At 43.9% G+C, this 26,001-nt stretch overlaps 1 protein-coding gene across 1 annotated transcript in view; it reads right to left on the bottom strand.

Moving 5' to 3' along the window:
* Positions 1 to 20,330: 20,330 nt before the first annotated feature.
* LOC128915711 (uncharacterized) overlaps positions 20,331 to 26,001 on the bottom strand; it is a 35,511-nt gene continuing 29,840 nt past the window's right edge. The window contains exon 11 of the mRNA XM_054216440.1: positions 20,331 to 20,526. Coding sequence (XP_054072415.1) covers positions 20,331 to 20,526 — 196 coding nt within the window. The remainder of the gene's footprint in view (positions 20,527 to 26,001) is intronic.

Below are 26,001 nucleotides of genomic sequence, written 5' to 3'. Positions count from 1 at the left end.
TCTTGTATTTCTACCTCAGCTCCTGTTATGGTCATGGCCAAGGGCATCCTTTTCCATGACGTGTACAACTCCAGTTCTGCATCCCACTAGGTCAAAACACCACGCTTCCTCCTGACCGAGAAGACAGCCGAATGCGAGCTCCTGTTCGGCTCAGGGACCGGCACAGTCCATCTGCCACCCAGGCACTGAGCGGAGGGGATGGAGCAGCACAAGCAGGCCCATCACTGCACTGAGCACCAAGGGGAAGAGTCTGTGCTTGCAGCCCTGGTGGGTGCTGGGGCAAGGATTCAATCCATACACATTGTGGATGAGTCCATCAGCACGTAGTCCCTTCTCAGCAAGGTCTGGGTCATGCGTATTCACTATTAAACTATTCCATCTGCACCCAGCCTGACTGCGGTCACAGATATTATGGTCAGCAGCTGAGACCCTGGAGAGTCACAGTCCCCTGTTCTTCCCTGACAAGAGACCCCGCAGCAACGGTCCATATACTTAGTTGCTAACTTTTGTAAATCGTTCAAAATACTGCCTAGTGCATAATATAAAGGACAGCTGTGATTTAGTAAGGCTCTCAGGCTGGGCAGAGCAGAGCTGTCTGTGCTACCTCAAGCTAGAAAAGGATGAGTTTTCAACAGACCTCCTCAGGATATTTTAATTTGTGTAAGTGCATTCAAAGCATGAAAGCAGACGGACAATATGTGAATTATGAACTAATTGGGGGAAGATGGAAATGAGAAGGTAAATTTCATTTACATTATCTCCCTTTTTACGCTTGCTAAGGTCTAAGGTAAAGGCTTGGTCTCTTTCTGGTCCATAAAATATGGATTGCTATTTTCAAACTACATCAACACTGCTAATAGCCATTCCCATTAGTCAGCCGTATAATAGCATTATGATGCTATGAAATATTGACATGATAAAACAATGTAAGCCAGAGGTTACTGACAGTGCACACTCTGATATTGACAAATAAATGCAGATTTTTTTAATGCACTTCTTTTGCCACCTTTCTACCTGGCTGACAGTACATAAAAAACATTTTTCCAGATCCTTCACTCACTATTGCTAACGCCAGTTGATGGCAGAGGACCATTGAAATTAATGGGGCTATTCCCGCTGGTGTTTTGCAGCGTGGAAAAAGAATTCAGGAATTTGTCTAAAATGGAGCCGGCGCTGAAGATCTGATACCTCAGCCCATGTGGTGTGAGGGAGGCGAAACAGGGGTGGAGGTACCAGAAACTGACCAAGGAGACGCCAACTTGCTGGACAATGCCCAGCTTTTTGGGAATGTGAGCACACAGAAATGATCAGGGGAGGACAAAGTGACAGACCCAGTTGCTCCAGCACCTCTTTCTTGCACCCACGCACCTTCTCTGGAAGGGAGCTGCCCTGTACGGTATCTCCTTCACCAGCTAGCTGCAAAGTCATCTTTCTGCAAAACAAATACACAAACATATAACCAGCTACCCCAAGGGAGTATTCTGTTAGGCATTTTTAAATATTAAAATAATGTATTCAGTGCCTAATTTTCCACCCTAAATCATACTTACAGTACTTTTTATTTTGTTGAGCTTAGGCTAATTTCATGTAACATTTGATGATACAGTATAGATGAGAGGAGAACCTTATTTTTCCAAAAATAATGATAACTGGTCTCCTACTAGAATGTATTCCAGATTATCTCTTCAATGGAAAACATATCCTCTGTACCAAAGGCTCCTATTCATTAGCATTTTCTTTACCTTTTGTCTTTAATTATACCCATTTTCATTGTGTAACTCTTCCTTTCTAACCAAAACGTGTCCACACAAAATTTCAGATGTGGCCATCTCTATTATCCAGTCAGTCCAATGATGCCTCCTCGTGTGCCATCTATGGCAGCTCTATGTGCCATCAAAAACTGGGATAAAGACACTTGCCAGGCCATGGTCCTTTGTTCACTGGTGTTTGCAGAGCAGTTGAACATTCCCAGGTCCAGAGGCCATGTCCTACATGTGTTTCTGCTTCCTTCATACCCAAGAGGAGCGTAGCACAGTTTTGTGTTTCTCCTGGAGGACACATCTGCTGGACTCACTCTCTACCTCCCAGGAGTCCACCGTAGGCTTGAGGTCCCATTCTCATTCCTCCAACCCATCTGTTTTAACGATGACTAATTTCCACCACACATAAATCACCAGCTCCCCCTTGCTTTCCTGGAAGAATCCTTATTCTGTGGTACATACCCCCTTATCTGTTCCTGTAACCAGCTGTCCTTCCTTTGATGGTTTCTACCAGGGTTGCTGCACAAAATCCCCAGGCTGCGTAAATCCCGTTCTGTGGAAATGTGGTGATTTTGCCACCGGGGTATCCAGCCCACTCCTGAGATGACAGGACCCGAGGAAGGGTTCGTAACAAGCACTGGCTTTGATGTTGTCTTCCCACACGCTCTGTCGCCTCATGTCTGAGGCTGTACGTACCACAGGAGGGTACAACAAGGGCAGCCTGAGGAGAGCTTGTCTGGTGGGGCTCGTTCCAGGAAGACGCGTGTTTCTGGTCTCCATTATCTGCAGGAGTCAAACAGAGGACGTGTCAGTGCGAGCTGATGGGTAGTGCTGAGCTAAGGAGAACACAGCCGCCTCTGAACAAATACAGCTCCTGTGCGCCTTTAACAGCTTACACTTCACAGGCCAGGTCTGGTTAACACAGGAAATTTCACCGCCAGATGCTGCAGCCCCTACCTGCAGACACGGACCACACAAGGGAGTGGAGCAGCGCTGGGTGAGGAACAGAGGGAGGGAAGGATGGGGTCACTGCTCACCTCCTGCGTCCTGGCACTGCCGGGACAACGTGATCTCCTCTTGCTTCCCACCAACGTGTGACACATCCCTTTGCTTAAGATACAAAGTGTAGCTTTTGCTTATGGAGGTGCGTGGATGCTCCAAACTGCTGTGCAATTAAAACAAGAATGAAAAAGAGAAATAGGAGCAATGACAGCAACAATAAAAAGAGGAAGGAGAAGCTCGAGCCAGCAGGGGATGGGTTTGCTCCCCGGCTATTGATGATGAAGCTGTGAAATGGGTCCCTTTGTTGTGCCCACGTTATGGGGTGTCACTGCCATCCCCCCCTGCCAGACAGGGCCCTGCCTCCAAAGTGGAAGGGCAGAGACCTAACGGCACAGCAAGCCCACCGGTGGGGCTTCAAGTGGGACATCACGATGGGTGATTTTTTCCCCCCGACAGGCACAAGTGCTTGCTAGAAATACCATGCTGCCTCCACCGATGCCTGAGGGTCACAGCCCCACACCAAACAGGCTCTATGGTTAGCCAAGGCTACCTGAAGGGACGATAACAGTCTGTAACTGTGACAGTTGTAGTGCCATACGGCTGATAGAAATCTTGAAGAAAGCTCACATCGCTGCTTATCGCAACCATTTCCCCTGGTCTTATTCAGGAGAGAGCTCCTGAGGACAGGCACTCAAAAATAGACCTTCCCATAAAATTTAACATTACTGGATTTTAGCACAGGTTTGTTACCTTGCTCGGACTGGGATACGATGCTTGGAATACGCTCTCCTGAGTTAGCACTTTACTCTGCTGATCTGGCTCCTTACCTGAGCAATGCTTAATAGCCGTAAAGTAGCAGAAGGCATTGCAAGTTGTGTGCTACATTGCTGAGCTGGTGGGTGAAGCATGGGCAATTAAAAGTGTAATCAGAAATAAGTTTTCAGCCACAATAGATAAGCGATATGCAAAGCAGTTGCTTGTCCTTACTATTTACCTTGGGTTAGAAGCTGATGGCAACCCTCCAAAGAAATGAGTTTAAACTGAACACTGAACTCAGTTTAATTAGTTTTAGGGTATTGACACCACAGCAAGAACCATCAGACAAAACTTCAGTGCTTGATCAAACATATGGCTTTATCTGTGTCCGATGCGAGGCTTTTGCTGCCTAAACCTGAAAACTTCTTATCACTTAATGGTTTGGCTCGAAAGCAAGCTAATTTGGGATGGTAAGTGGATTGACTGACCAATTTGTGTTTTAAGACTAATCCACATGTGCTGTACTTCACAGTGCTCCTTGGTGAACTCCTCACCTTGTTCTGAAGCTTTCTGTATAAGCTATCTTCTGTGACAAGTGCAGGGAGATGCAGCGAAGAGTTAAAAGTGAATCTCCTGCCTCTTTGAACTGTTTTCTCAGTACTGCGTGTACACAGATACACTTTTGATGTGTTAACTAGAAAATCTGACTGAAAAAGAACAAAGCAGCTGTCACTGAAAGGAAGACACTGACGAAGAACCACACAGCCTTTTATTGAAGAACTGTCAAGATTGATCCTACAGCACTCAGTTTGTCTGTAGTATTTATCAAAGACCTAGATCAGATGAAGGAAATTAAAAAAAAAATAATAAAATTCTATCCACTGGACATTTATAAATGGTATCTGAAAATGCATTACATTTAAAACACCTATGAGAAAGGTTTTTTTAACAGTTCAGGGACTGGAATATAAACACACTGGCATTTTTCACAAGTCTTGGAAAGTAATAATTTGTCATTGTTGAGCAAACCCACTTAATTGCTTGCAAAGTTTTAAGTAGCAAACTTGATTAAAAACCATTCTGTGCTAATAAATAAGTGAACTCATAGAAAGTTCAAAATCTCTTACCTTTAAAAGAGAAGCAAAGCACGCAATGCACCCTTGTAAGTACTGACATCGCTGTTACAGTTGCACCGCAAGGGCTCAAAACAAGATCAGGGCACAAGTGGGCCAGAACCTCCCCAAACATCTGCGTAGGGCGCAGACGGCCACACAAGCAGAGGGATTAAGGCGTTTGCCCAAGGTCACACAAAGGAGGCCTTTGGATAGTCAAATCTGCAGCCCTGAGGGTTCCAATCCAATACTCTACAAGGCCAGCCCCTAATCGAACATCATTGCTGGCCTAGGGATGAAGCACGTGATGTGACGGTGTGAACTAGGGCAATACATATCTCACAGGACTGGCAATGACTGCTGTCGAAAGGCTATTAAAAGCCAAAAGCCTCTCTGGATTGATAATGCAGGTCCTGGTCCTGCCCTGGGCTCTTCGGGGGAACCAGAACTCCCTGGTGGGTAGCGCAACAAAACCTGTGGGTACTGTGTGGTTTCTCTTGGGAAATGTTGACAGTTTAATGATGAAGACTCTGGAGATATCTCCAACACAGAGCCAACACAACAAGCTCTTCTCCATCAACCTCTCTTTGAAAGTAACAAAAATACTGTCTTTTCTTCCAAAGAGGCAATTGCTGCACAAAGAGCTCTGAAGTACTATGCAAGTGTTGATTAACATCCAGATTATACTTATCGACACACACACGCACACTTACTTACTTTGGGAAGGGAAGACAGATTAGGTTTTCTGTCAGCAATGAAAGTGGAAGTTGCACTAAGATGTGGAAGCCCATGTTAAAAAAAAAATAATGCTTTTTGCTATTGCCCTTTTTTGGGAAAGTACCAGTAAATCCTGAAAACGCTGGTGTGCTATTCTGCATCCTGGGCCATTTCAGGCACTGTTTCATATGGGCTATGAGAGTGGTTGCCAGACTTCCTTTAGCCAAGGCTCACCTGAGGAAATCAGGAAGAAACCTGCACCTCACCTTGTCCGGTTCCTTCCACCACTCACATGTTTTTCACTCACAATGGTTAACACCTCCTACCTACCGAGACTGCCAACATTTCCACCTCTCCTTCCAGTAGAGTAAAACCATGTCCCTGAACAGGATAGGGCATATGGCCAAGAAAGGCATATATATGGTACATCAAAGAACTGTTCACAGGGGGTCATGCACGCTCTCTTTGCACTGGCAAGCAAGATGCTTGCTAATCAGGTAGTCAGGCCTTCATAATTAATTCATGTGCCTACCGATGAGCAGAGCACTGGCCCGCCTCTCCCATGAGAAACGGCCCTGAGAGATGTGGCAGCGGGTTAGGCAAAGCAGGGGTTAAGGAGTTGGATTGGGAATAGACGTGTGTCTCAGTTTGACAGTCATACGCTAACTGGGGATGGCTGAACAGATGCTCTCCGAATGCTAATGTCACTCATGGTGTTCTACTTTGGGCAGACTTTCTCCACCAGCAAAAGTCATCTGGGAAACGGCTGAGCCTGGAGGAGCTGGTGGTTGTTCTCCTGGGGCACTGGGGCTCTGCCCAGCCGGAACTCGCCCCGGCACACATGGCCAGGCTTAACCTCTCTGCTCAAACATTATTTAAGTGCCTTAAACCAGCATTGCCCCTTTTTGCCAGCCCTTGGCAAGGGGTGGATTTCTATAAATCACATGGGAATGGGGCCTTTGCCGTTCAGATACTCTTGGAGGAATTAAGAAAGTACACTGGACTTGCCATGTACGCTATAAAAGACATTTAGCAAGTCCTTAGCCAGCGTATCTTCATCGATTTAGACACCAGTTCTGTATTCAGACTGGCTGCTATTCAGACTCCTACTTCTGAAGCACCTTTTGAAGCTGAAGGGTCTGTGCTATCAAAGCCAGTGCGTGGTCAAGACCTCAAATAACAGGCTGCTTAGATTGAGGATGTATGCAGTGACACGTGGACCTGTGACACTGTATAGCGATCATTAACTTAAAATCATTAAGACTCATTTAAATTGCACTTCGAGGAGATGTATATTTACATAAAATTTGAGCAGAAGACCCCAAAATTTTAAAATCACATCGGAGCTGTCTATTATAAACAAAATAGCAGAGCTCTTTCTTAGCTTTATCAAATGTAAACTTTCCCTGAAATTAATCAGTAATTTGTCCGGGTGGTTATAGAGATATGGGGCTCTGGGCATACAGGCAGAAGCTTGCTCACATAGGATGTTCTCAGTGGAGTAACACTGATTTACATCACTGAGAATCTCTCCCAGAGATTTTACTTTTTCTGAAAAACACTTCCCGCTGTGGCAGACATAACGCCATATCAAAGGCATGTGCTGTAATACACAATAAAGATATAGCTTTCATAATTTTCAATTACACTTCCTCTGCAATGATGTTAGTGAATCTCACCCAAAACTAAATTATTCAGTGCAGATGATATAGAAATCGTTTGATGAATGTCACTTTTCCATTTAAAGTTTTACCGAGATCTTCTTGGATAAGGGGCTCTTTTTTCACATGACACATTTTATATTTTGTTTCTGTCCCTCACCTTCATTCAGCAGGCTGTTTCAACTTTTTAATATACTTTTCTAACAAAACATTGAGTAGCCATTCAAATAGGTCTATTCAGGGGAAGTGCTCATTCATTCAACCAGAAATACTGATATGTATGTTTTATTTAGTTTTAAGAATACTTTTTTTTTTTTTTAATTTTGAGAACATTGAAAGCTAGAGCCAAATATGAAACGGCAACCTTCTTTCAAGGCAGGCTTGGAGGGAGAAGTATCGTGGGCTGCACTGGGAATCCTTTTCTTTCATGTAAATAAATAGTTCATTTACAAGAGCTTTTTAAATGGAAAAACATATCCAATACACCAATACATTTAAACTCAATCATATGGTAAAATATAGCAAACTGAAGAGCTGAATTCCAGAATGTTTTTATCTTTCTTTTCACGAAGTTACAGACACATTGGAATCTAATTCAAAAAAAAAATCAAATGTCCCTTTAACTTCACAGTTATTTTCTACTTGCTCTACTTCAGATCTGTACATCAATTAATCATTTCATTTTTCCATCTACCCTTTCTCTTCTACCAAGCTAGTCAGAATCCTGCCCATGCTACATGGCCATTAAATGATGCCCTAGGTTTATTTTTATACCATGGAAACTCCTCCTGTTATGTATTCCTTATTACCTCAGACGTATTGGTCAAGAAGCACCAGGTGTCGGTAGTGTAAGTGTTGTGTCAATTATTCCTGTTTGGGAACAGGTGGGTAACACCTAACTCCAGCCGTAGCAATTTTTGCAAGCATGGAAGCAAGAGAAGGAGCTGGAGGAAGAAAATGAGGCTTGCACATTGTTACAGAGCGTTCAACCAACGTACAAGGAATCGTCTATACCATTCTACTAAGTTGGCAAAAAAACCCTCATCTCTATCTACTGGAGAGAGGATGGTGAAATTTCACTGATAAACACCTATCAAGATAAACCAAGAAGAGCCTTGAATGGGAAAATCACCATCTTGTGTCCGAGACTAAAAGATGTAGCAGCAAAGGAGATAAAAGATGATGGAAGTCTGGATGAGAGAGATTTAGCGTGTGCTGATGTACAGGAAAGGTTGCATCAGCCGTGATGGGAGGACAGACGACATTCTACACTGTTTTCCTCCTGCTGCCTTAGAGTACTGCACCTGCCTGCATTTGCCTAATTCTTTAAAAAAGGCCTGGATCTACGTGCAGCTCATGACAGGTGACACGTACCCATGCAAAACCCCAAGATTCAGCATCTGTCACTGAACACATCAAAAGCAGAGCAAAGTATACCTGTCTGTCCTGGCATTTATCCTGCACTTGCCTTGGTTTTGGCACCGCTTAGGCAGCGCGGTCCGAGTCTGGTTCCAGCTTGTTGTAAATAGCCCACAAGCAAAGGTCAAAGGCAGTCTTTATCCTTTGTGTCTTATTTACCAGTGGTATTTTCCTTGACACTCTGTAAAACCTTCCTGAAGATTAAGACTTCCCAACAATGCGCAGACACACACAAATTTTTGTCCTCTGCTAGCAATAATCTAGCAACAAAGAGATGCAACACTATCTGAAAAAACAGTGAGTTTTCCACTGGGAAAATACACCGCTGCGTTATGCTGCTGAGGTCTGTAAGTCCTACTGAAGTTCTGCATCTTCAATTGATGCACGGTTTTTGGGAGAAGAAACCACAAAACTAGGTGAAATATAGTTCTTCTAGTATATGGACAAGAACCACTGTGTTATGGGCTAGCACACCAGCGAGTGACAGAATAATCAAAGCTGTGGAAAACCCCTTATGTGACGAGCTGGAAATGACTTGGGATTGTTTACCTTAAAGGGCATACAAGAAAACTGGGTAATAGAGATCAACTAGGACCTTCTGGTCTCCCTGACTCAAAACAGAATGGGAACGTTAAAAGATGGGAAATTAAAAACTAGATATTTTCCCAATTTGCTCAAGTGCAACAGAAAGTCCTTGAAGCCTACACACAAGGTTGTAACCTTGAAAGATTCAAGAAGGGACCGGATGTTTGTACAAATTTCACTATCCAGAGAAGTCCTAGCGCTGTTTAACAGCCGTCTGCTAAACACAATACATCATGATTTTAGCCATTCCTAGATTTTGAAATGGCAGACCAGTGCGGAAAGCAAAAAAGCTCATACCTCCCTGTTGTGGGGTTTTACATTACAAGTGTTAGAGTTCCCAGAATTTTGAGGCTCATGGACCACCATAAATACACAGATGTTCCTACTGATTCCCACCCTAGAAATGGAGAACTGATAGACTTCCTAGTGTTGCCATCTAACACAGATCCATACATCAGCTACAGATCATATACTCTTGCCATATAACCAGATTGACAGCCCATGCTGGGAAAGCTGGTACAAACTTTGACTAATGTTGGCGTGCTCCTTGTACAGACTTCAATTCAAATGTGCACAGTACTCAAAGAAACAAGACCATGGCTCAAAAGACAACAGGACACCCCTTTTTGCAAGCCGGCTTATCTCTCTAAGCCAGCGATCTATCAGGAGCGCGATTCCTCCCTACCACAACCACTCATCTCTGAAAGAAAATTTATAATTCCCGTTCTTGATTCACTTTCAACCTGTTTCTCTAAAACAATCTTCCCCTCAGGCAACGTGAGTCTCCAGCCTTTGTTTGGCTGAAGATGTAAATATTTGGGCACTCACAGATTTGATATATATATACATATTTGTTGGAACATTTACCACCTGCTATTCAAAGTTAAATCCATAGATTACAGAAAACAAGTTCTTTATCACTTTTTGTCTAATGTAAAATTAAAGACAGCTGAAAGCCTACAAGCTTTCTCTTCCTTGTGAGTCAGTTGTAGCATAATTACCCCTCTAAGGCTTGAACAGCAGTGAAGAGCCAGATCTGCGCAAAGGCCCAACATCCCAGCAAGAGCTCCAGGAACTTCTGTGCTCCTGAGGACATTAAATCAGAGGTCATTAAAGCAGAGGCCACAGACTCACGAAAACTCCTCGGCTGCACTCTGCATGAGCTCTCATCTGCCAGCAATAAAGGCTCACTTGGCTCCTGAAGCAGGGAGAGGCAGGGTCTCTGTAGAGCATCATGTACCTCCTTCTGAGACCAACGCATTGTAGCGATAGCACAGGGTTTTCCCAGCCCCCTTCCCAAAGTTAAAAATGGTTTTTAGAGGTCTGGGAGATCTTTACACAGCCAAACCCTTCCTATGCATGAGGTCAGGTCTACCAAACCTGCATTGCTTCCCCAGGGTGGCTTTTCTTCCTTAGGGCCCTGAAGCAGTGCTAGGAACAAGGCCCACCACTTGGCTATGGGCAGGTTTCTCCTCTCTCCAGGCATCACAGAAACTTCATCAGACTCAAAACCAGATGAAGCATCTGGGTGCCTGGTGACAGTCATTGAAGTGAGGTTTTGCCAGCACTCAAAATAAAATAAAAAAAAAACCAAACAAAAAAACCCCAACCAATCAAAAAACCAAGGAGATGTGTTTGCCAGAGAATTGTGCTGGGTTCTTATGCTTGTTGTTTTTGTAAGGTTTTCAGGTGGTGAGTTGGGGTGGTATGAGCAGAGGAGAGGAGATGTGTGTGGAGCGTACAGCAAAGCTGGTACAAACAGTGATGCAAACTGCAGCAATGCCACGACCTCCAGTATCAAACTGGGCTTCATTCTCAGTACTACGTACAGGCCTCTTTAGGTTTATTTCACTCTGTGAGCTTTCAAAACATGCTTGAAAGAAAAAAAAAAAAGAAAAATACATCCCTAAAAGAGACCAGGCTTTCTTTAGATGTTTCAGAATTTCCCAGTCCCTTGGGACTACTCTCAGTGAACAGGTAGCAGTGTGGCTTCAACACTCAGGTCCACTGCCGGCATCCAGGCCCCAAGAACAAAACCAAACTGTTCACCTGGTAACTGCTTTTTACACTTAATTGTACATGTGCAAGTATTTTTGAATACCCAGCTGTAAATATGGGACTTACAGGACGCACACCTAACGGCCCGCACAACAGTATAAGCAATATCCTCCAACCGAGAAGGTTTGGAAATCTGAGAGGCAGATGATGGCTGGTCATTAAACTGACTGTCTGGATCTGACTGTTATAGAAGAGGAAAAGTATGTCTCCGCTCCTAATGAAAAGGATAGACAGATATTGAAGAAGAGTAAGTTGGACTTTAATTACTGTTTTTGATGTCTGATCTATAGCTCCCTAAAAGTTTTGCACGGGAGTAATATGGAAGCATCAGAAAATTCCACTGGGATATAGATGAGGTCCAGTTTGCAAAAATATCCTCTTCATAAAGAAGCTCAGTGCCCTCTTTTGCTTGGCAAACCATCATGAATTTATGATGCATTGCATTTGGAAGGCAACACGGTGCACAGCTGAGGCAAGTCACTGAAACGCAGGGAGAGTAAAAGCAAAATGTTCTGAGAATGAGGGTGCATATGGGGATGTATTTGAAAAAAAATTATATATATATAAATATACACACACATTTGCTAGAGAAAATGTATATGTATTTATAAAAAAATCTAAACTTCTCACCAGTCAAAAGTTAGAAATGATGCAAAACGCATCTGCTTTGATGAGCCTGTTATAAATCTCACAGCCTGAAGCTTTTAACTGACCCTTTCCAGCTCATGAATATTTTAAGCGTACCCAGTTTAATTTAAAACAACCCTGGATCAATATATGCATTTATTCTGGCACTGTCCAAATTTCAGGTCCTTGTATTATCAAAAATTGTATCATACATCTCCAGTTTGACTCCAAATTTAGGGTTCATTCAAGGCTGGAACTCAAATTAGGGGTAAACCTACATGGATTGAAACCTAAAAACGTCTGTATGGAACCCGGCCAAGCAAGACAATTCGTCTGGCTATATTTAGAGCAATCCCCTAACATAAAGTCTTTCCTATTGCCCAAGGCTGACGTTCAGAGAAGCACACAAACGCCCTGGGGAATAGGTGGTTTCCAGTATCACTTTGTGAAGGTTTTCAGCATGGGATGTCAGCAAGGAGACATTTCTGCATGGCAAGGAAGTCCATGCTACCTAGCTTCAGAAAACCCACCTCCTTGTTCCCCAGAGCACTGATGGGGAGAAGAGTTGCCCACCCCACCAAGAACTGACACCTCCAACCTAGAGGGGGACACCTTCCACGCAAAAATAGTTTCAACAACCCAAAACTGCTACTGTCCTGAACACCTTTCAGAAGAAGTCCTCTTGCCTGTATACACTCTTCTTCATCCAGGTGTGCAGAGAGAGTCATCGGCTGAGAACTGCAAGGCTGACAAATCATTCTTTGAAGACTTTTAGGATCTTGAAGCACTCGTATGACTTTACAAGACTTGCAAAAAGCAGCCATTTACAAGAATAACTCCAAACCTGTTCAGTTTAAATATTAATGGAATTAACAACTATTCACTGTCCCACAGATCAGTGTTCTCCACTTCTCATCTTCATGTCAATGAGAGGCATTTCTTAATAACTACAGTGAAAATTAAGTTGTGCCTTCCTTTTAAAGTCGATGAGAGTTTTGCTCTGAGTCATAACTTATTATGTACTTATGTTTTCCCTTCCTAGTACTGTTCATTTAAAAAAAAAAAGTCTTAAAAGACACTAGCATATATTCTACTGCACTAAATATGTTTTTCATTTTAAAAACTCTCTTTCCATACATCTCCATCCACTCCAAAATTCATTTGGTGCCACTAACATAACACAGATCCTGTATTAATCCAAGCGGCATACTTCTATTGCCATTAAATTTCCTAGCAGTGACAGACGCCTGGCAGTCACCCTCTCACCTGGTGGCAGGGGCAGCAGCCACCTCCCCGGCTCTGGTCCCTTGGGCACGCTGGGACACCCTCCTGAGGTCAGCACCCTACAGACACTTCCCAAAAGCGTGGACACAAATTTACAGGTGTCCATGGGGAGGGCTGTGGAGTTCCTCACTCCTGAGGCATAATTTTAATGCCTGAAAAACATCGATTTCCATAGGAAGGACAGCCTAAACCAGCTTCCAGATGCTTCGGTAAAGAGATAAGCTATGGGTCATTTTAAATGCAATGAATATCAGATACTAAGCTAAGACTGCATCACAACGCCAGCCTTTCTACCTAATCACACGTGCTAGCACTGATAAAAAGGCAGAGACATGGACCAGTTTTACGCTTGAGGTGCATTTGTGGGGGCTTATTCAGTGCATAAATTGTCTGTCTAACCAACCTCTAAGGAAATACCTACATAAACATCCAGCCTGTGACTTCATTAAGATGCTCACTGACTCTATGGGAAGTCCATAATAATCTCTATAGAAAGAATGCGATCAATATGTTATCGAGAAGATAAGTCAGTGTCAACGCTAATGTTTAAATATTCATCTACTTGTACCAACATCTTGTCTGTTACTGAAACAACAGGAATATTCAAAGATTAACTCTACATAAAAGACTGGGTAATTTTTTTTCTCCAATTCCTTGTTTTTCTCTCGTCAGTTCTACGAACAGTTGTTAAGTAGAACAGGTTGGCATTTTTTCATCAAAACGTTACTTATTTGAAAAATGGGTCTTGGAACAAACCAAGACTTTTGCAGAAAATTTTCATTTGGGGAAATTTTTCAGCTTGTTGTCAAGAAAAGTGAAAACTGAAAAGAACTCATTTTCCAGGATACACAATAGTTCTGAATATATAATCAAAAGAGCTAAAAGAACCAGACGGTATTTGTTTTAATCCAAAGAATTTGAAGGGAGAGAATATAAAAGGACTCATATTAACTGCAAGCACATTTATGAGGAGCTTCGGAAGAGAGAAGATTTGCTTCTTCGTTCAGGACCACTAGACTAACTCCAGAAAGTACCAGAGGAGAGAAGGAAGGAGGATGACTTCCTAAGCGTTTGCGACCCACTCGAGCCATTTCTGTCACTCAGGAGAGACTTCCCAACATTTCTGCAGTGAAAGAGCTGTTTAAGCTTAGAAATAAAGAAAAAACCTTTTGTAGAGGATTAAGGAGCATGTGAAATGCCTGGACGGAAAGATGCTGAAGTTCACTGAAGCTAGTGTTCTGCGTGGTGCTGCTTGGAGGCTCTAAATATAACCAACACTTCTGCCACCAGAGGCAACAGTCCCCTGCCAAAGGGGAGAAAACTGATCTCCCAGAGGATCGCACTGCCCTGAGGAATCCTGCTGAAGAGCATTAACATGGTTTCATGCAAGATGGTGAGTACATCTACCTGAGACCAGGAAAAAGCAACACATGGTAGTGAACCTAGTCCCACAACTAATTCATCTCCTACAGCGTAGGCACTGTGCAGCATATCACAAGTAAATCAACACTTCCAACGCCTTATTCACAGGTAAGCGTTGAAGTAAAGCCTGTTACCGTTTCTTAGGTGGGATTTGAGCATCAGAATTGGACGAGAGAAATGACAGTAAGAGAAACAACAGGAACAAACCACACTGTCATCAAGAGAAGTTTGTAATGGAATAGCATAGAATTTGCCATTTTGCTATTTACCAAAAGCCTTGTTTTAATCAGGGCTGTAATTAAAGCCCTTAATCATTCTGAACAGTTTCAAATGAATGGCTTCTCTCATGCGTTCACATATCATTTATGCAACAACTGTACACGTAAGGTAGTGTCAGTAGTCTGTCCGGACATAGGAAGTAGCCTATGGAAACATAAATCTATTTGTCAGTATTTTAATACGAATCTGAAAATGCTAGTTTACACATTTAAGAAGCTGTTACAAACTGTCAAGCAAAAAAATATGTATCTTGTGAATTAACGAGGCTTCCTAAAGACACAAACTGCGTCTGTACGCAGCATGCTACGCTGGCGAGAGGGGAGCAAATCGAGCATGGCAGAAAGCGCTTGCAGCTGCAGTGCGGGGTTGTGTCCCAAAGGACATCTTCCAGGGGAGGGTAAGTTGTCCCCACGCCCAAGCCAGCAAGAGCTGAATTAGTCCTCGTCGAGCCCCAGTTTGGGAAAGGACTTTAACAAAAGTGGGAATGGGATCTACAGCCTTCCTTTATGCCTGGATACATTTTCGGGACACCCCTGGATTCAAGAACATATTCACGTATTCAAATGGGAAGGGATTGAGGTGAGGGTTACTTGTACTCACCCATGAACAAAAATTTTCCTGCGTTTGCTACCGCTGATAAAGTCCTGGTACCAGAAGCTTCATGCATGGTGGTGGAGTCATTTGGGGTGCAAGTAAATGAAGGCTAAATCCAGGCCTTGGTATTGAGAGGTATTTCTGGGTAACCCACGTGTCATACGTCAACATACTCTGCTTGGTCCCTCTCCACTCTTCTCCATTTGCCTTGGTGCCATGGGGCGACGACAACAGCAGCACTGGCAGCAGAGCCGGGGAAAGAGGTCAGATAGGACAGGTTGGGAAGGGAGAGCTCTAGAGAGAGAAGGAAGAGGTACTGAATGGAGAAAAGACACTGAGTAGCTGAAAATCTAGCAGCAAACACTCACTGGGATTTGAGTTTTGAGGAATTTCAACCTGTTCTGGTGAGAAGGCATATGCTGTAAGTCTGCATCGGGGTTCTCCAAGGAAAAGCGTGTTTTTTCCTTCCTTGCTTTAAAGAATTAAAACAGTGTGGAAATTAATATATAATCAGATTTATAATCACAGTGTAAAACACATATGGTATTAGGCAAGGCTGGGAAAGGTATCCAATTTTCAGTCCTCAGCTCCTTGTGTTTCCCCTCCCAACAACTGTTTAACTCTTGCTCTTGAAGATCATAAACCTCTTGTTCCCAGGTGCTGCTGCTCCCTTCTCTTCCTCCCTCAGCCGGCCGGAAAGGCAGCAAGAGCCTCCCAGAGCTTCTTGCTCCCTAAAGGAGTGGAAAAGGCAATCCCTTTCTACCTTACCAGCCAAAGGTGCAGGAATTTGCCACGAAACCTTTTGCCCTAAGGGAACTGCTGATTTCTTTAAGAAAATGTTCCAAAAATGGGTTTTGCTGAACTTCCAGCAAAACACCGGCGTGTTTCTGAGGAAGAACTGGTGTACTCACAATGCTATGGTGGACTCCACAGGGAAGCCCTAGAGGAGGGATGGACGTCCTCAGTAGGGCACATCAGAGCCTGGGCCTCCAAAAAAGTAGAAAGCTATGAGGACTTGTGTCTTCATGGCCCCCAGTAGGTCCAGTTTCCACCACAAGCAGCAGAGAGCACCAAGAGCCACATCCACAGTGCAGAGTTTCCTCTCCTGCTTCGCACTGGAAATCTGAATGGTCACCACTGCATTTGCTCTGGTTATGTGCTGAAGCAGATATGTAAACTGCACCTGTATGAAACACTTTATCGACCTGCTGCCCTTGGCTTTGCATACCCACATACCTGAGACACCCATCTCCCAGACGTCCCTCCAGCATAAGAAGCTGCAGGGCTGCAGCGTGGGGTGCAATCAGCAGGTATTCCAGTTCTTGGGTCACCAGATGTCACCTGCAGCATCTATCTCTTCAGATGTCATCTTAACACATTTCTTCCGTGGCGGCCAAGGATGGATGGATGGATGGATGGATGAGCTAAAGGTATAAAATACCTCTTTTTCCTCCCAGAGGCCACAATAACATTCAGCCCCACTTCCATGTCAAGCTGAAGTCTGCATTTTAACATACACATCGAGGAGACTGTGTTAAAAAAAAATCTAATATTATGCTTTTGAATAGAGAATTTACCTAAGTAAATAATTATTTTTAAACCCAAGATTTAGGCAGCTTTAGTATTCCACATTATGCTAATGTTTGACAATTACTAAGTGTGGGTATCAGCCAGCATTTTTTTTTTAAGTTTAATTTAAAGCAATTTGACATGGAAAGGTTATTACTTTAGTTGCCAATAAAAGCTGTACTTTTAACATAAGTGTACACCAAGCCCTAGGGTATGTGACTATTATCTTTTCTGCAATTATGTGGTGTTCTACATAAATGTTTAAAAAAAAAAAAAAAAAACTTAGAAATATCAAAAGTACTAACTTAGCTACAATATGAAAGTTGAATAGCAGAGCCGGGAAGCGCCGGCTCCCGCAGACACAACACAGGTTGAGGTTTCCTCCTAGAGGTACCGCCGGGAACGGCGCCTCCGCCCGACACCGCCACCAAGCCACCCCACCGACCCCCCGGGGCTGCCCGAACAACCTCACGAAACACTGATGCTGCCATTTCGCAGCTTCACCCCCATTCCCCAGAAAAGTGCTTTTTTTCAAAAGGTTTCTTTTTTCTTTTCTTGTTTTCTTTCCTTTCTTTTTTCTTTTCTTTTTTTCTTTTCTTTTCTTTTTTCTTTTCTTTTCTCTCCCCCCCCAAGTCTTCTGTGCTAAGACGGGGGGAAAAGGCTTTTCTTGCATCCCTCTTGAGCTTCTGCTTTTCCCTTATAAGGGGAAATCGTATCTTCCACTTAGGGCTGTAGGGCTGTGGCAGTGAGCGTCCCCCTCTGCACAAGGTGGGGAGGCCCCTGCCCGAGGAGCTGCCACCACGCAGCAAGACACAGATCCCAGTCCAAACGCGAAGTTTGGTCCCATCAGACAGAAGCACCGCTCTGTGGTCAGCCCTGCATTTGAGTGGAAATCTGCCTCTTTTCCCCCAGGAAATTATAGGTGAGACCATGAAGAGGCACAATGCCTTTGCTGAGCCCCTGAAGGGATGAAGCCCTGGGTACGGTCTGTCCATAAGAGGACACAGACCAGCTCTTACTCATGTGGCATTTCCCTCCTCACAGCTGTTCTCCTCCAGGATTCATTTCTTTGGCCAAAGCGAGGATGCCACACAAGCCAAAAGTGCCGTGAGGGTGTTTGCCCGTCATCCCGGGGACTTGGCACCAAGTGCCGTATTCCCTTGGGCAGCTTAGTCTTGAGCCCCTCCTGTGTCACGGAGCGAGTCCCAATGAGAAGAGCCTTTTCCACCAGCCTCTCTGGGACAACAAGGGGCCGAGCCCGGCTCTGTGCAGACACACGGCAGCGTCTCCAAACAGGGTCCAAGCCCCACGTCAGCCCGTGCAGGTAAACTCACTCCTCTGCTCTTCAAAGGCAGAGCCTGGGGGCAACAGATCGGGCAAGACAAGCTCTTGTCCAAACACTGGAGGCTGCTTAGTTAAGAGATCATTTTGATTTTTTTTTTTAATTTTTTTTTTTTTTTACGTCTGGGTGGTTTTTTTTTTCCTGTCTGGATTTTGTTTTTAAAGTTAATTTGAAGCTTATGAAAGTCACAGCAAGAGCCTTGCTGGCTGAAAAATCTTCTTCCCAAAAACAGCCGGCACCAAGGCGATGAACTTCAGCTTCCTGCAACGCCCCGCCAGCACCTTTTGGTGCTGACCTGCAGCCGTCGCCAGGCAGGGAAAGGCAGGTCAGCCTGTTCAGCCCTTTGTCTTTCTTCTGAGAAAGCGAGAACATTGGTTACAGTCCCGGTGCCAACTGCAGTTTGTGTTTCAAATTAGCTAAAGTTTGTTATTTTACGCTTTAGGTAGGAGCTGCAACAAAGCGTTCACCAGCAGTGCAAACGACAGTATACAAGCCCCTCTAGGATCCCTTGGAAGAGCTCCTGATGAGTTCACCAATGTTTGCACATTAACCTCTGGGTGAAAAGCCAGCCAGAGGGATGTGAGAACTCCACCGAGCCCTCCAGAGCATGACACAAAATGATGCAAGTGTGGGAGCTAGGAGAGAAAAGATTTTGTGAGCCCAGAAAAATAATAAAACATTTAAATCCTTAATTGTTTTTTCTTGAAGATTTATCCAAAATTGAGCTCTCCTTAAGCCTGTGAGTTTGCAGAGCATTGTCAATAAATTAGATCATGCACACAAGGCAGGGATTTCGAGCCAGAAAGCTCTAGCCCTGAGTCGCTTAACAGCAACACTCCCCAGAAAAACGACTGGAGATGAAACATGAGATATGTATTAATTATCAATGGTCTAATAGAAAATTTAATGAAGACAAGTATCTTCTTGCACTTTATCCACGATAACGATGATAGTACGTCAGCGAGATGCATACCTTACAATGTGGCGGTGAATGTCAAGTCTGAAGCCATTATAGCAATTCACCACAATAATGGCTAGCCAATGTATGGACTTGTAGCACTTAATCAAAGTAATGACATTCATCCACAATTATTTATGTTATGGTAACAAAGAGCTGCCAAACGCAAAACAAATGACATGAGGATTTGCAAGTGAATTCCTTCCCGTAAATTCTCCTTAGGTTATGCTTAAAGGCCCTCAGGATGGAAGTCTGTATAAATTCAGAGCGTTATCAAAACGGTGGTGTTATTGTGCCACGTTTTACTGCCTGTAAGCAACGAACCCAGCGCTATTGCCGAAATGAGCTCTTCAGCCAACAGGACTGGACTGATACCATTTGAGCTGGCCCTGATTTACGCCCGAGAGTTGTCTTTGGAATTTACAGGAGGGGGGAAAAAAAAAAAAAAAATTGGAAGACGACCTTTGCTTACATCTGCCCGATCAAGGAAAACAAAGACCCAGTTGGAGCAACACTTATACATGTGTTTAACTTAAAGTATATGAGCAGTCCCCCCTTACCTCAATGGGCTTTGGATTAGAGCCATTATAATTACCAACCACGATTCTCTATTAAGTGCAGTACTTCTCATTCAGGGGCATTTCTGTGGGTGTTTGTATAAAAACACTGTCAAAAACTAAGAACACCAGTAAATATAAAATGGCAACATTCAGGTTCAAATGCAATGAACTAATTTATTTTTTTTAACACTACATCCAACTGTTTTTCACCACTCACAGATGTCACTGGAACAACTTGAATACAAAAAAAAAAAATATCGCCTAAGAACAATATACTACACAGACCAACTAATATTGATTGCTTTAAAAATGCCCCCTGTTAAACTAAATAATAGCCAAGTCTCACTGCAGTAAATGTGCCTTTATATCATTAAATGCTAATTTAACAGAAATCTGAATGCATAGTGGAAAACATGAAAATGGTAAAAATGAAGGATTGCTGCTTTTTTGCCCCTCCCCCCCTCTTTTTTTTTTGCATTATATGAGTCTCCAAAGCAACACCCGAAAGAAGAAAACAATCATTTTGTATTAACTGGCCACTTGGCCACACAGCCCAAAGCTAAACTCTGATACACACTTTCCAACATGACATGTGCTCCTGAGAGGGGAGGCTGGAGGACGCCCTTCACCACAGGCTCTGGCCGCCCTCGATGACCAGATTATGGCCCGTCATGTAATCCGAGGCTTCGGAGGCCAAGTAGACAACGGCAGCCTGCAGGTCGGTGGCCTGGGCCAGCCTGCCGGCAGGGATGTCCCCCAACCAGAGCTGCACCAGCGGCCGCAGGTCCTTGGAGTGGATGAGCGGCGTGTCGACGATGCCCCTGCAACGAGCACACCCACCAAAAGTTTAGGACGGGGTTTTCCCCAGGAGGAAAGGCGGCACTTTATAGGTGTTCAAGATGTTCATTGGGAAGGAAAATATGGAATAGCACAACGGAGACGCGCAAGTCAGACCTGCTCTGCCTCTGCTGAAAGTCATGACGCAAACTTCAGTAGTGATTCTTTCCTATTGCCTCGTGCTGCCGATGGGCAGGCTTACTGGTTTTCTTTGAGTACGCGCATACTATGCACACATACATAGCAGTAACACCTTACCTTTAAGTCATCCGTAATCACCAATTTAATTATTTTTTTTTTTTATAGAAAACAAGCATGGCATTGGAACCAAAAGCACCGGGTCTGCCACAGCTCTTGGGAACTCTCGTCTTACGGATTTCCTTTCCCATCGCTTCACAGCATAATGTCATGCAGCGTGTTTGTGCACAGCCCGGCAAACAGCCCGACTTTCCAGATGTCAAAAACTAGGGGAAAGAAACGACAGCGCCCTGCTGGGCACCAGACCCTTTCCAGACAGAAAAGGGGAGGCAAAGATAAACCCGGCACGTCCAGTGCAATTCCCCTTAAACCAAAACCCCGAGAAATCCCAGCGCATTTACCTGTCTCGCCTCTTTTACATTAATGAGCCACTACACCATTTATCAAAACTCTGCTAAGTTCATTTTCTTCAGGTGCCCTAAAAATGAGTGATGCTCCAGAAAGCACAATGCAGGGCGAACATTTGGCTGGCTTTTATGACTTTAACTGCGACTGATTTGTCATACTCCTCCTTAACAACATATTTGTATTTTGCGAAATGTATAATTTTTTCAGCCCCTGAACAAATATATTTACATAACTGTGTCTAACGAGAAATTACATTTAACTTCTCAGAAATGACAATAACTAAAACCTGAACTGCCAATTCCACTTCATTAGTGTGGTAGAAATGCATTCCAAATGTTAATAAAAATTCCAACATGCTGATAAATTAGCGCTTCTAAGGAGCATGTGACACCTTGGTTAACATATTCAACCTCAATTATATTTCTCTTCAGCACCCTGTTATCTGGAACCTTTGCTGGCAATCAGAGGTGCTGTTTTTCAGCGGCCAATTTTCTAGATAATGTAGCTTATCAACACTGTGGGTAAACTTGCCAATGAAATCAGGCTGCACTGAACCACACACACGCTAATTGCATCTCTTTTTTATGCATATTTACAGACTGTCACTTCAAAGAAATCAGTGGCCCATTGAGGCAGCCAGTTAGCTGGAAGAATTGCCTCTTGCAAATGAAAATTAGCAAACAAGCCAGTGATAAATATGAAATGAACAAAGTATAAAAATACCCGTTTTGTTCTGAAACTTCACCGGCATCCCAATTTATACTTCCAAGGAAATAATTTGTTGAGGCACACTGGATTCTGGGTACGAGATTTACCTTTTGTTTTAAACGAAGGCTGAAATCTGCTATTTACTCTGTTACCAAGTGGAACTAATTCAGACTTTCCCCCAAACATTTCTGTTTTCACTAATCGGGCAGGATTTAAATATCGGCTTTATTTTTTATTGTAATTGTCAATAAACACCAGAGCAGTTCAGAAACACGGAGCGACGCAGCTCGCTAAAGTTCTGGCAATGTAGTAAAATCAAACACATTCCAGTATAGGACTGCAGACCAGTTACTTATTTCCCCCAAGCGCAGCCCCCCGCTCTCCCCCCTCACTCACCCAAACTCCTCGAGAACTGGTTTTCTTCAGAGAGAAAACGAGCTTTGAGAGAGACGTGAAATATGTTGGACTCCTTTCCCTTACGTGCCTCTCACCGTGCTCACAAAGCCATCAACATAATCATCCTGGCTTTACACTATCAAAGACCAGATCCATATGATTTTATAATTTTTTTTTTAATTTACATATATTTTTTAACCCCAAGGGAATGCAGATCAGGGAATACAACACACGCTCCTCCAGCACAACAGATTTTGCTAAAAAGAGGACATTTTTCAATCTGTTCGGAAAAATGATCTTTGGTCTGATCACTGCAACCTGTGTATCACAGCGCGGTGCCTCTCATTGGACCTTTCTCTAGGTTCACTTCAAGTGGCAAAAATTTAGATGTGTAACAAAACTTCATTACAAATTTTTGTTATAGAAATGCGAGAAAAATATAACGCAAAACTTAAAAGTTGCAAACACACATACTGATGGCACTATAAATATTAGGCATGTCATTGATACTACACATCTTCTGGGAAAGCTCTGGTGCCAAGTTGGGCAATTTAATGTTGTCGAACCCTTTTAGGCAGATTTTAGTTGGCTTCTAACCAGTTCCAGCAAAGACAACTGCCAATGCATTAATTCCCTACCTCATCTCGTATGCAGTGCTGAGCCTATCAGTACTTTCTGTTGCATGTCAATGTAATATCAAACTGCTGGTTCCTTAACGTTAGACATGAGCATCAATATTTCATTATTGATACACAGGACAATTTGAGACATTAGGAAAAAAAAAAAAAAAAACAATTGCCTAAAACATTTCCACTTCGAGAGACACATTAGGAAAAATATCACTTACCAGATACTTAACTGGAATTGTTACGTGCGCTCAATCCCCAAATGAGAGCAAAAAAAGATTCCATCTGTGTGTAACTTGATTTCTTTCAGATGAGTTATTAATTTGAATGAGTTAAGTACACTCCACTTAATCAGGAAGTGTTTAATCAAGAGATGCACTTAATTGGGACATCTCCCAAGGAATTAGATTTAAGTCCAAAGATACTTACCAGCAACGACTGCTGCTTAATGGGGATAGTAATGCTGCTTAATTGGGACGCCTTCAGGTGATGCTGGGGTGCTCCTTCTCCTGCCAGCTCTGCCTCTCCTTCCCCCATCATGGGGTACACCCAAAACCAGTGGTGATCCCACCCTACCTGCTTTCTGACTGGGCTAAAAGCTGGTACAGCACCGTACGGTTCCTCCGTCCCAGGGGATCAAAGCAGGCACACAGGGGATGAAAGCTCTTTGCCCATCGCAGCCCAAACCCAAATCCCTGCAGCCCAGCAGTGGGGAACATGGTTCATCCCCTGGGACTGATGGACAAGGGGGGGTGGACTAGATGACCTTTAAAGGTTCCTTCCAATGCAACACATTCTATAATTTTATGATTCTATGACTGCTGAATTGCACTGGGTCTCCGACACGCTGGCCTGGCTACGGCTGTGGGTTGAGCTGAAGATCAACTTCCAAAAGTCGATCATCATCATCAACTTTGCCCATCACAAAGGTCATCACATGATGGCATTTTGTGCCTTACCAATCAAGCAGCGAGGCAAAATTAGCCCAAAAAAATGGACATTGATTCAATGCAATGGCTACAAAAATAAAGTGTTCCAATGCTGCACATGCCAAAAACCAGAGGCCCTCAAAAGTGCCCTGCTCCATCACACCCAACACACTCCACATGTGCAGGGATCAGGAAAGGGACTAAACCACACCATGGACAGCCAGGCATGGGCCACCAGTCACTCCCTGTTCACACCCAGGTCCCCTCTGCAGCCTGACCCTCACGTCCTTTCAAGAAGACTCCATCACCTTTTTAATTTTGCGTGGAATCAGCTGTACAACAGGCTACAAGGCAACTGCACTAGATGGTGGCAGAAGGGCCACCATCGAGTATTTCCACGATACACGGAGACGCTGGCTGCTGCGTGGAACAACAGGCAAAGTCAGCCAAAGCATCCAGGGAGTCTTGGCCACCTTCTCCCCATGGGCACAAGGCTTGCCTGGCCAGCAAGAGAAGCCTGAATCTTCAATTTTATAAATGCAATAAATTATCCTAAGGAGTCTGCCGTAACACTTTATGCATTGATAACTTTTATGCATTGCTCTGCAAAAGTTTTATTCACTCATTAAGAAATTAAGTTGATAAAAAGTGACCAGATAGGAAGAGGGAAAAAAGGCCAAAAGGTTTGCATGGTGAAATAATGTTTAAGGCCAGACTGGAGCGTTTGGAGCTTCAGACAGAGGTATGCTGAGAGGGCCTTAAAGCATTAATGCAACCATGAGTGGAAAGGGCAAAGGACTTAAAGATACACTTAAATATTTCACTGGGTACCAGTAGAGAGATTATCCTGGCTACCAACATGCCCTATATCTACCTTTATGCTCCTTGCACCCCTCAAAATCCCCTCCTGTTGTAAGACGGCCACATGCTAGGTTGGACATCCGCACTCCGAACGACTTGTGCCTATGGGGCATTTTTCAACCCTGCGAAGTGCTCTGACGGCATCGGCAGACGTGCTGCTGCATTGAGGGCACTGCCCAGTGTTGGGTACCAAGCTCAAGTGGTCTGAAGACGCCCCTGTGCCTCAGTGAGACACGTCAAGAGGCAAAACAAGACTGGTGGGGTTCACGGTTCTAAGGGTAACTCCAAATCTGCACTGGAATGCAGGTTCACATGTCATATAGGCACAAGGGCAAATGTGAATATTCATTCATTGTCAAGTGTATGTAGCTTTTGGTTGTGGTGAGGATTATCTGAGGTATATGAACTGAGGTAGGGTTCCTCTGAATGCCACCCAGAGCTCCCAGGGTGGCCCCGGCACGAGGGTCTCAGCCAAAGCTTTGAGCTGCCGGGGCCGGTCAGTCCGGGTCCCCGGCTGCGTTAGGGGGGACTGCTCTGTACAGAGCCGGGCACCTTAGAGACAGGAAAAGCATCTGTCCTCTGTGCGCACTTTATGGTTATTCCTCCACAAAGAAACGCCCCCCTACCAGTAATAGGAGTTTGAGCTCAGAGACAGAGTTTAAGACAGGTAGCGATGATCGAAATACAACCCTATTTTGGCTTGAAAAGTAGAAAAAGAGAAGCATGACTGTTCGCCATGCTCTGACAGCTGCCTCCAGAAACACAGCTTCTTCAAATACGAGTGTATGTTTCCAACTTATACTAAACAATGAATTTTCAGCATTCAGTGGATACTTTTTTTAAATTTATGTAAACCCCCTAGAAATGGGTAATTCCTCATCTAAGAGCCTCCTTACCCACAATCGCTGTGAATGTGGCACTGCTATCCCACCTCTGTTGGTACAGATTACCCGGGTGTTTTCAGACACAATTCCTGCCAGGTCCTGCTGAGCTTCCCTAATTCCCTTCATCTTCCCTGGCTCCCGCGAGCCCGTGTAAATTCACTAGCACTAGTGGCGAGAACACCGTTGCAGAGCTGATAGCATTGGCATGGGAAAAATCCCATTACAAAGTACGATGCTGTGTAAAGAATCTGTGGATCACATAGAGCGATGGCTGGAGTCGCTGGTATAATTGGTAATATATAATCATAAGGAAGACAGCTAGCACAAGGAATTGGAGAGCAGACACAGTAAAAACAGAGGCACTTGCCATTGAGCTCTGTGATTTTTTTTTTTAACTCCACTTTGTGGATTAAAATATGTAATTTGTTTTTCCTGACTTGATGTACATT

This window comes from Rissa tridactyla, chromosome 10, assembly GCF_028500815.1.
Source record: "Rissa tridactyla isolate bRisTri1 chromosome 10, bRisTri1.patW.cur.20221130, whole genome shotgun sequence".
Lineage (NCBI taxonomy): Eukaryota > Metazoa > Chordata > Aves > Charadriiformes > Laridae > Rissa > Rissa tridactyla.
This window is presented reverse-complemented; position numbering and strand designations above follow the sequence as displayed.